This window comes from Palaemon carinicauda, chromosome 2 (assembly GCF_036898095.1).
Source record: "Palaemon carinicauda isolate YSFRI2023 chromosome 2, ASM3689809v2, whole genome shotgun sequence".
Lineage (NCBI taxonomy): Eukaryota > Metazoa > Arthropoda > Malacostraca > Decapoda > Palaemonidae > Palaemon > Palaemon carinicauda.
This window is the reverse complement of record NC_090726.1, coordinates 121,634,767-121,647,266: the sequence shown is the minus strand read 5'-3', so window position 1 is coordinate 121,647,266 and position 12,500 is coordinate 121,634,767. Positions and strand designations below refer to the sequence as shown.

Sequence of the window (12,500 nt, the reverse complement as noted above, 5' to 3'; positions counted from 1 at the left end):
AAAAAAAAGAGGAATAAGAGGCACAGAGAAGTCGATGTTCGATAATATGTCCTCAATTAAACACCCAAAAGAAAAGGGATTGACCTATGGTAAATTCAACATGACGCTTATAGGCTCAGCATAAGACCCACACGCTCTCCAAGCTAATTTCCAAAAACGCACACCCACACTTAAACACGTGTGGAATAAGATGGAGGATATATGCCACGAGAGTAAACATTGTGAAGACGAATGCCACAACCATGTTAGTAAGACATGTGTGCGTATGAATGGTTCCCTCGGCGCGATAGCGGAATACAAACGACTTGAGACCGTGTAGTTGTTTAAGAGAACGGCATTTAAGTAGAATTGTAATTCGTTTAAGAATCGGGATGCTGGCTATTACTTGTTTACTCTGCCCGGAGGACATGAATTACTTAGCGAGATCTGTCATTTATATATTCGCATCTGTCTATCGACAACAACTGCCAAAAGAAAAAATGACGTAAACAACTTGTTCATGTTTTGTATCCGCAAAATAATAATTGCATGCAATTCGTATCAACTAGTTATCAATATATTCAGGAGTTATGATTTTTCACTTGCCACTTATTTTACTTAGTGCGTGTCTTCAGAACTAAAGTCCAATCTCCATCTCCGATTGCATCTTCCCATAAAGATCTATAATTATGGATGACTGGACCAATTAGAATCGAGGTTGAAAGATTTCTATGCAACATTTTGGACTCTATTGTTAAATATGTGTTTCTCTTAATCATTCGAAAAGTTTCTTTCCAAAATTAGAGGCTTCTTCCTTATTCAAGATATACTCTTGACTTTTATCAATCACCTACTCGCCTCAATGTTTGTTATGCGGTCCCTGATCGTTGAGTTGAAAACAGTTCTACACTGTTATCTATATTATAGTATATACTGTCATAATAATTCATTTTAGGTAAGCACATGACTACTGCATGTCTTAAACTTTTGTGGGAATGACTGGAGGTCAAGCAAATTACAGTTTTCTTCCGTTACCATAATATTAAGGAAAATTACGTTAAGTAGTTAACTTAAAAATAGAAGTTATTGTAGTACAAAATACGAATGTCTGCCACACCTCATGAGACACGCGCATATTTATACATAAACTTAAAACTAAGTAAATAACTTAACATTGTTGATATCTGACATCACAGACAAATAAGAGTTAATGGAAATGCCAGACTCAACAAGAGACATGGCTGTTAAAAGCAGTAGGACGCATCTATAAAGAGCTAAATAATACCTAATATAGAAAATTTTATTGGATCTAGGTTCTTTGCGACACATTCGTTTGAATAAAAACAACCATGATTATCATCACATTTACGACCAATTGGTCATTGTGCTTGTTAAACATAAGAAACTCCATGATGAGAGATCTGATTGGTCCCACGTATCCAGATTATTCATTGAGGATTTGCAACACATTGCATCTTCAATAGAAAAGTTAGTGCTATTAGGCATTATTGGGTTACATGTGTATATTGAGGGAATCATTCTTGATTTCCTGAACATAAGTAAAACACCTAGTATGGTTTACAGATAAATTTGCATTTGTAAATACTATTGATAAGTAAGCTTTTCATATCTCAAGATTTAATCCTTATTCTAATTAGGTCAATCTTTAACAAGAGAGCGAGTTCCGAAATCATTCTTACAATATTGCAGATTCCGTAACAAGATGTCCTTATATAACTTTCCAAGCACTATTTTTGCATATAAGATTTCATTTGCATACGTTACTGTCTTGGTGGAAAATACGTTTAGTTTGAAAACAAAGCAATGCATAAAATATTAAATCTATGACAGTAAAGAAATGAAATTACCCTCAGACTGGGATGTACAAAAAAAATCGTCGCTAACTAGGGAGAGAGTTGAAAGTTATGCAAGGCTTCAGATAATGTCAAGAATTTTGTGGAATGACACTCATGATTACCAACGCATGTAAAACAAAAGCTTTAATTGCCTTCCGCTCAACTGAGTCACACATGTGTTAAAAAAAAGGGGATGCAAAGAAATGAACATACAAAAAAAAAAGATTTCACTGAGAGAGCTGACTTTTTGCTTCCTTTTATTAATATAAGGGATAGTGGAAATGAAAGCAAGGTTTGTGGCGGGCTTTAATTGCAATGTGACATACCTCCAAATTCAAAATTTTATGAGAATAAAAATATCATCATCCTGATTATGGTTTAACAAGTATCAAACTAGTATTTGAAGACAAAAAAAGTTGAATCGTTTAGCAAACAAATCATCGGTAAGTAAAGCTCGCAATGCGGCTAAATCATTTTGATTAGAATGACTGCGTTTAAAGATTTGAATTAGAACTACTCTATAATAAAATACAACCAAACCTTCAGATATTACTCCCATCACTTAAAAGAACTTAATAAATAATGATAAATCTGTGTTCGTTATTCATTTAAAGAATGCAGAAATTAGCCATTCATATCTTCAATGGGGACACGAAAACTTACTACTGTATTATCAATTTTGGCTTACAGTTCGGTATTATGTAAAAATTCCAAACATTTTCGTTCTGGAATTACTCTATCGACAGAATATTACGGCGGTCCGTGATGTTACATTAGCGCCTGGCTGAGGTTGAGCAGTATTAGCCATTGGCCAGCGATCCGGGTCATGTCCACTCAGCCAGCGGGGCTGCAGCGGATTATTGCCATGACACGCACCCACACATTTCGGAAAATGAAATCTCGATATATTTCTCTCTCTCTCTCTCTCTCTCTCTCTCTCTCTCTCTCTCTCTCTCTCTCTCTCTCTCTCTCTCTCTCTCTCTCTCTCTCTCTCTCTCTCTCTCTCAGTTTCTCTTCTTCTGTGGTGTGATTTCTTTCACTTCTTTAGAATAGAATCCATTCACAAAGATAAAAAAAAAATATAATCGAATAGGATTTGTAAACTAAGTAATCCTAATCATTTGAACTAAAGAGATATTTCAACCGATAACAACTTTTCTAAAAGTTCCAAATGGTTCTCATATTTCTCGCAGCTAGGGACCGAAGATTTATCGAGAAAAAATACTTACTTTTGCTTGTTTCAAAGCGTGCTGCATTTGTCCTTAGTATACATTAAACACGCATTACTATTCCCTTAAAGCCCGAGATAATTATTTCATGTTCATATAGGATACGCTTATTACAAACCCACTGTAGAAACAAAATCGGAACAATATGCCCCGCCATAAATACATAACGTCCCTTCATGTAATTAATGTAGGGGTTTAGGTTAAACTTTTAGTTTTCGTTACTCTGTTGTCATTTATAAAACTTTTATTTAATCATAAAAAACGGTGTCTCTCCATTTTGCCCAAATAAAAAAACTAATTGAAATACTGTATATCCATGACAACTAGGGTTTCAGGTCATGTGGCAGGCTTCATGCGGTCTTGAATAAGTAACACTGAAATGGAACAAGTCAACCCCGACTGAAGGAAGTATACTTTGTCATTACCACGTTAGAGTCAAGTTCCAACCCTTCTCATTGATCCGATGTTCTTCAAAACAGGTAGTATACGTTAGCAACAGAGGGCTGTAGTTCTAACACGTTACGTCTTAATAAATATATATATATATATATATATATATATATATATATATATATATATATATATATATATGTGTGTGTGTGTGTGTGTGTGTGTGTATATATATACACATATATGTGTAAATATCAAACACAATGGCATTTAAATGCCTAATTCTACCTTGGAAATATATATCCACTGGAATTCATTTATGGCAATATAGATTCTGGCTGGGCAGAGATTCGAACCCCTGCCTCTCAGCCGAAACCTGTGAGGACTCTACCAACTGACCTCTCTTGCCATTGTGGTCGAGTGTTAGTGATATATATTAACACATATATACAGTATATATATATATATATATATATATATATATATATATATATATATATATATATATATATATATATATATATATATATATATATATATATAAGCCTTTAGAGAACATATGGCAGTGAAAGTAAATGTAATTAATTTAAGCTTCCCCAAATTTACCTGTATACTTGAGTTTTTTGGGGATGCAGACCGTTTGCCGGGAGACAATTGGTCGAAAGCAAAATCGTCGAAAACAATTAGTCGAAAAAACAACTGGTCGAACTGACAATTAGTGTAACGACAATTCGTCGAAAAACTTAAATATAAAGAACAAAGCTTAAAAGTAATTAAAAATTATTATGAAAAAATCAAATAGAAAGAAAATTGACCCTTATTAATTCCATACATTTTCATAATACAGACAGTTTTTAAAAGAAAACAAGTAAATGAATGTCAAGAAATCTGAAACCAAAATGTTTTAATTAATGTTTAAATAAAAGCAATTAAAGTAATTTTATAAACTGTGAGCTACTTTTATTTTTGGAAATATAAGCCTTCGTTTCAATAGTAATTGCGTAAAAGTATTTTCAAAGCTCATTTACTCAACATAAGTATTGTTGTTTCAAGAAATATTTATTCCAATAAAATTTCATTATTTGCTTTTTCCCTTCAAATTCCAGCCTTTTAAGGAGTTGCTTGTTCATTGTAAGTTGTCTTGCACTCCACTCTAAACTGACCACATGTTAATGTCAAAAGATGATCGTTTGCCTCTCTTTGTCATGCTCGTTGTTTGATTAGTTCACTCGCTTTCGAAGCAGTGCTCAGAAGGCTGGCCATCATCAATCGTTTCCATTTCGTGCAGTTTAATCACCTCTTGTGTTCTTCATATCTCCAGTAAATCTTGCTGCCACTCGTTTTATCATCCAAGTATGGAAGTCCTTCATAGAGGAGTTTTTCGTACCTCGTTTTGTCGCAATGAACTCCATATTACCATTTTACTAAGGTATATCAAGATAATATAGAAAGTTAACGAACCAGTCGGGTGAAAATATACTTTTCGATTCCATCTGGAAATACTCTGCGTAGCGATTGTAACTTTGGAGTTTAGACATTTCACCTAAATTTCTCAATACCCACTTTCGACCAATTTTCCTGTCGACGAATAGTCATTTCTGACTGATTATATTTTCGACAAATTATCTTTAACCAGTTTTCAGTCGACCAACTGTCTTTCGACCAATCGTCGAGATACCGTTTATTTTATTGCTATTCATTTGCAGCTTATTTTCTACACTAAAGGAATCAATGGAACAAGCCATCAGCAGAATGTAAGTAAGTAAGGTATGCTTTAACCAAATGTCATTCTATTAAATCATGATCTTAGACATTCTTCTCAAATCACTTACATAACTGAAATAACTACGTAGAGAGAGAGAGAGAGAGAGAGAGAGAGAGAGAGAGAGAGAGAGAGAGAGAGAGAGAGAGAAAGAAGAAAATAAAAACAATCACAATTTCAAACTAAACGTTGGCGTCATAATAAAAAAACATAAACAATTCTAATAAGATAGCAGATAGGGAAAACAATTGAAGTAATTACTGCCCAAGGACAATAAACCAATAGGCCTAAGATAAAAGAGGGAAACGGAAGGCTTAAGCCTTCAAGATTATCAGCTCATCAAACCAAGCCACTAAATTAAGTACCGCCAGGGGCTTACCCTTGAATCTTGCCTTCCCTTTGAACGCAGCACAAACACACAGCATATATCACAATGAAATGCAGCACACCTGACTGAAAAGGGAAGAAAATAAATGTTCCACGGAAGATGAAATGAGGATCAGTTAATAGGGAACTGGAAATGATAAGTGGATGAATATGAAACGACATACAGCAGGAATCCTGGACTGTAAAAAAAAATATTGTTTATTTACATAAAACGAAAAAACATAAACGGCCTAACGTTGCTTACCTCACTAACTGAAAAATAACAATGGGCTAGCATTGTGTTTCTTTTGGGTGTGTGGATAAGCAGCTGTACATATTTGTAGAGAGAGAGAGAGAGAGAGAGAGAGAGAGAGAGAGAGAGAGAGAGAGAGAGAGAGAGAGAGAGAGAGAGAGAGAGAGAGAGAGAGAGAGAGAATATGTATTTAGTCCAACTCCACGTGGCAAATGTCAGTCAATATGTGGGAAAAAGCTTTCGGTGGTCTTTTCCAGGAAAAGAAGAATGCCATTGTTACAGGGAGAGGAGGGAGGGGGACTCAGGGAATAAAATAAACCCCCTCTTAAGCTTGACACTCTATTTTATTTACTTTCAAGAAAGAAAATGCTTTCATAAGCCACAGATTGAGATATAGAAGATGAATGCAAACAATAATTGGTACAGCATAGTAAAGACGAACGAAATTATAGATACCATAATTTAAATGTAATTATTGTTATTGCAAGTTTCATACAGTTTAGTTATAAATAGTTAAAAAAGGGCGCTTAAAAAACCACAACGTCATTTCTTGGACCTTCCCTAAATTATATATTCTAATATCTCTTCATTAAATCCTTTACTTATTGTCTAATCCTTGAGTATGGAAGGCAAGCTGGGGCGGAAGGGGGAAAAGTTTTCTGACACCCCAAATAAATTATAATCTTATTTTCTAAAGAGGAGAAGGCAGTTTCTTCTTCAAACTTTCCTCACTCATTTATATTCACTTTTCATTTCTTGATTTTTTTCTTGCCCCAAAACTCAGCCTGGTCTGATAACGCAAAACTCTTTCTCATCCGTCAAATGTTTTTGTTTTTCTACTTTTTTATACAGTATGTGGCAGCAGGGCTGGTGGTGGTGGTGAGGGGTGGGGGGGAGGGGGAATTGAGAGCGTGAAAGGAAATGATCCGGCCTTTTTCCATTTTTCAGTGTGGGAGTTTCCTTACCGACTGCAAACATTAGCTTAAGGTTTCTCTTGAAATATTGCTCTTATGTGTAGTGCGGGCAAGAGCGGGAAGAAGAGAGATTTTCCCATAATAATTTTTAACGCAGACATCCAGAACATTAAAGACTATTTAAGATGAATTACAATCAAAACTATTACTTTTTCTTCGGTAAAAAACATGAACAATCCTATCTAGGTTTGCCTAGAATGAGAGCAAACATTAATTATTGCGTTGTTTAAATCTTATTATATATTATAAGTAGTCAATTTGCTTTTGTAAAATTTATAGATTAAGTTTCTACGTATCTCAGTAGGATGTCACAATAAATCATTCAAAAACACATCGTGAAAAATATATTTCTGTAAAATATAATGTTCTACAATTAGATCATAAAATTAAGAAACAAATTCTTATGCGATAAAGATGTGCGTACAATTTCATACATAGAGCCATGTGTAAGGTGTATGTGTATATAAATTACTACGGCGATTCCTTAGTATGATAATAAGTTCATGTTTTGAGACATACTAACAACGCTTGTGTTCCAAACTCAAATAGCTACCAGAAACTTGATGTATAAAAGCATTGGCTAAAAAAAAAAGACGAAAAACGTATTTCATTAATAAAATGGTGGGCAAGGGGAGGAGGAAAAATAGGAAGCGAAGGAAGAATATAAAACGGATGATGAATAGGAGGGGGAAGAGAAGGAGGAGGATGAGAGGGAAGAAGGAGGAAGGTGTAGTAATAAAAATAAAAAAGCGAGGAAAACTAGAGAAGGAAAGATGGACCTTCATTTCACTCGGGTTGCGTCTCTGTTCCTTAAGAGCTGATAAGACGTGAGAGTGATGACTACACTCCCCTGTAACATTCCAGGTAGTAAATTAATCCATCTAAATAAGGGAATAACCACCTCGTTGGGATGTTAAACCAAGGCTTTGAAAACATGCCTCATTCCAGTTCTCTTGGACCTAGTCTTCTTCTGGCGTCAGTTAAATCACGGAAAGACCACAGGCTTACTCTTAAAGGCTTAAAGGTCTTAATGAGCAGCGGAGGAAAGGGTAGGACAATTTTCTTGATACCGACCATATATACACATGATCAGCGAGCAGGCCCACTCTCCACCCAGACTAGGACCAGGGTGGACCAGGAAATGGCTATTGATGCCTCATCGGGTATACCTATAGGCTTCATCAAATCCCCCATCTCTAGCTCACAAGGTCGGAGAAGTTGCAGACAATACTTATGACGATCGAGCGTCAGCGGGGCTCGAACTCCCAAATCACATATTGCCAGAAAGTGATGTTTCCAGTAGGCTACTATTAGACTTCAACTGAGATGAACATGGTCAAAATGTATACAGCAGTAATTCTATATAAAATCTCCCCGCGCATTTTTAAAACGTGAACATTCATGTGACTACTGCATCCAAAGTGTGCAATGGGTGAGAAAAGATTTAAAGAGACTTACTAATGGCATATAACTAGTCGCCTAATGAACAGTTACTAAATTTCGAGAGTAACATTTTCATTCTAATCGAGAGAGAGAGAGAGAGAGAGAGAGAGAGAGAGAGAGAGAGAGAGAGAGAGAGAGAGAGAGAGAGAGAGAGACTTTGTCCTTGTGAGAAAAATTTTTTACACTATCAGAACTCCATAGGAAAAGAACACCAAAGTCACTACAACAACATCTTTTAACAGTTGAACTTCCACAGCAATAGCCGATCCATGCACCAACACAGAAGGATCATCGGCAACCACCCTCCAAACCCCAAAGGCATAAGCCATAACCCCTTAACTTTCACACCATTTTGGGCTTCTAGGATATCAAGACCGTTCCTTTCCAAAATATCTTTCACGTCATCTTTCCTACCCTTTCTGGGATTTCCTCTTCTCTTAACATCTCCCACTTTGAAATTATGCATTATTTTTCAATGAATTAAAGTTGTCCACTCTTTTCGCATAACTGAATATTTTGATACAGACTTTCTACGTCTCCAAATTTTTCAGACTATTAAATTTTCTGACAATACATATAATAACTAAACATTCTATCTCAATAGCTTAACCGTTTTTTTCATTTGCATTCAACAGCCACACTTCATTTCCCTAAAGTCTCTCCCCAAATCTGCTGTCTCCTTTATTTCACTTATTGTGTGATTCAACTCTTCTTTCATCATACTATCTTCAGCTATATTTACTCCAAAATACCTGTAAAGCTATCTATAATTTACCATGACTATTCTTGAGGACGTATTTGTTAACTTTATTCGCACTGTACGGGTTCTATTTTAGATATAAGCATCTTTTAGGTGACAAAAGCATTACAATCGAGCATTGTTTGTATGATTTTTTTTTTTACTCTCATTATCATTAGTGTCCGTATCCTTTTTTTCTGTTATATCAAACATGGCAATAGAATAGTTAGCTTTCTGAATCAAGACAGCCTTTTCTCATTCCCCGTGTTCTAAAATTTAATTTTGAAAAGAGTACTCTTCAAGCTATTACAATGTCACGTTGCAGTGTTTACCCAATTTCAAAAGCGCACAATTTCGAGTTTCCTTTTTTTTTCGTATAAACAAATGTGTTATTCAGTTTCGTGAATTTTGTATCTGTTTCTATGCATATGAATGTGTGGAATTTATTCTTTCACTTTTCAATAAACTTTCAAATAGTTTTGGGCTAGATTATAATTATTGATCTATATATGCGTAACACATCCATGGCCGTCTAGTATAACTTGGGATTTTAATCAAATTGTGAACGAAGAGAATCAGTTTAATTGTGTATGTACTTAATATTCGTAATAAATATTTCTGCCTGTAGGTACTAAGTTGGGCAATGCTATAGCCACCCATTGAGATATTACCGCAAGAGTTATTGGGTCGTTACAGTGACCAGATAGTACAACATTATATCTCTTTGGTTACAGCTTATCTTTCATTTATGAGTAAGCCTCACAAATTAGTCTATTTTGAACAAGAGAAGACGTTCCTCAAGAACCGACGTCGGTCCCGTTGCAAAATGGAAATCATAAGCATCGTCAAAAAGAGGGAGATGGTTTGTGAGATCGGTCATGATATTCTGTAAAGTATTATGAAGAATCATTTATGTATTTCAAAATTCATCTTGAATTTTTCCACTTTCACTTTGAATAAAATTAAAGTTTGATTGATTAATTTTTTTTTATGAATTTCAGAATATCCAAATAATTTTGTATCTTAAAAGTTTTCACCATTATAGCTTTTATATTAAATCGTAATTCCATCGCTCAACCAATGTAGTTCTGATGAAGAGTCACGAATAAAAGCTATTCAAAACACGTGTCGACATCAAATGATAAATGGAGAAACGCAAATGCAGTTTCTTTGTTACCCCGAAAAGTGATTGGAGCTCAGTTTGTCCGAAAACACGCTGTCACGATGTTTTCACCCCACTAAGATATTGTCTATTTATATATATATATATATATATATATATATATATATATATATATATATATATATATATATATATATATACAACCATGAAAACTGTTGAGAACTCTATAACTGGTCTGGGAAATAACAATAATATGAGGATTTTTAAGGATTATTCCACTTCTTGGAAAACAATGTTAACCATTCATTATGATACTCAATATTATACAAAACGATTCTGTATTTAAAACATTTACTTGTTATTGTTACCCAGTGAAAGTGAAATGAACTGTGAACTATATTTCTGTTTCCAAATGAAAGTGAAAAGCATGAATGGATGCTGTATTTGAAACGTATAAACTCAAGAGTATTTTGTGAGCCCCATTAGAGAGAGTGGATAAAAAATCAAACTATTCATTATAGAATCTGGATTTTGTCTTTTAAAACCATTTTAAAAACCGGACGAATTAATTATCTATAGTAAATTATCCAAAGTAAAGATTAGATTTTTCTAATCAACACCTCGTACACATTAGGATTCGGTCGAACATATCTCTAATGTGCCAATGGCTAATTGTAGGACTTCTTCCAAACTCTTGGCATAAAATAACACTATTTATTTATCGAAAAAATAACTTATAACCTTCTTCTCAATAAACTCTTTTTCAGGTTAACTAGATTTTCTGTACAATATTAATATACTTAAAATCGTCAGAAAAAGTAACTAGAATACAAGATTCAGTTCTTCGTCCAAACTAAAATCATGATTATATTTTTTATTCTTTATGATCAAGAAAAAATACAGGCAAACATAATCTGGGTACGACAACTGTAATATCATATTCGCTAAAGATCAATACAAAAATCCTTGCTCGCAATGATGTGGAATAATAATTGAATGTAAAGTAGCAACATAGCACGTAAGCATGACTCTGCAATTTTAAATATGAAACAATAAAAAAAAAATACAATAGATTAACTAGTCTTAAACTCTACATTTCAATTAATAAAAAACCGTAGTTAACTAAAAAGTGAAACCTGAAATATCAATGCATAACCAAACACTATCTCACCCCTGTTGTAACAAGGTCAATAAAAGGCGATGAGTTGGATCCATTTCATTGTTTCCACCACTTTATCACTCCACGCTAGACAGATACCAGGATATGCGTACCTAAGGAAAATTAACCCAGTCAGTTTCCCGTAGAAGGAAAGTGAAACAAATGGCTTTTGTTTACACTTCAATCTGACCAACGCTCGGTTTGGCCGAGAATGAAGGGGGAAAAGGACTGGCTCACTCCAGAGTAACGTATCTTTATAACACCCCCCCCCCCACCTCCCGAAAAAAAAAATATACTCCATAGATTAATTTCGTTTTCTGTACATTTGACGCTAACAACTGTATCATTTCGAACAGGAATCAGGACAGGAAATATCCCGTAATTATATTCATAGCAGCGCGGTGTGAGAGAGAGAGAGAGAGAGAGAGAGAGAGAGAGAGAGAAAGAGAGAGAGAGAGAGAGAGAGAGAGAGAGAGAGAGAGAGACTTAAAGAAAGTGCATGATACTTCCCCATAATTTTAGAAGGCGTGGTGTTCGGAAGACATTGTTTTCCTAATGAGAGTTATCATATAGAATCCGCCAGACATTGGTATAAGCAAAAACAAGTATGAGTTGTTTGTAGATTTATGTATAGCTCTATAACCTCTATAATTCTAAATCTTGAACACTCCTTTTTATGCACCTGGTAAACGTAGGTCCCTATTTCACATATTCAATGACATCATTCATCATGAGCGAATAGTAACACTTCGGGCTATACACACGGACATTCATAGTCACAGACGAATATAAATAAAATTTAATTACTTCGCTACCTGACGAAATAGATCCCATGGAATAAGCCATGGCCTTATATATGACACATCAAAGTCACTTCCAATAAATCCGCAAGACTGCAGTTCTCCTGTCTTTTAAGCTTTCGATATTGGCGTCGACAATAGACGCAAGGGTTAACAACGCTTATTCCCTTTTTGAAAATAATTTCTAAACTTAGAATAAAATAAATATATTTTTCCTCTGAGTCTTTCCTTTACTATGGGGTGCTGACACATCGAAGGAAGTTTTTGTCCTTTTCCTTCGGAGGTATATAAGTAAAAGGAGGATACATATATTTTGGTAAAACCAACAACGAAACGATTCATCATACTCACGTTTCTGCTGCTGATCATGGGCTGTCTTTGTGTCAAAGGGGCCTCATTGTTATTCTGAAAAAGAAAATAAGAAATC

General features: G+C 34.8%; 1 protein-coding gene across 5 annotated transcripts in view; it reads right to left on the bottom strand.

The window, feature by feature from the left end:
* by (blistery) overlaps positions 1-12,500 on the bottom strand; it is a 493,729-nt gene that overhangs the window by 464,981 nt on the left and 16,248 nt on the right. For all 5 annotated transcript variants that reach the window (XM_068357737.1, XM_068357719.1, XM_068357733.1 and 2 more), the window contains exon 2: positions 12,425-12,478. In XM_068357737.1, coding sequence (XP_068213838.1) covers positions 12,425-12,478 — 54 coding nt within the window. The remainder of the gene's footprint in view (positions 1-12,424; positions 12,479-12,500) is intronic.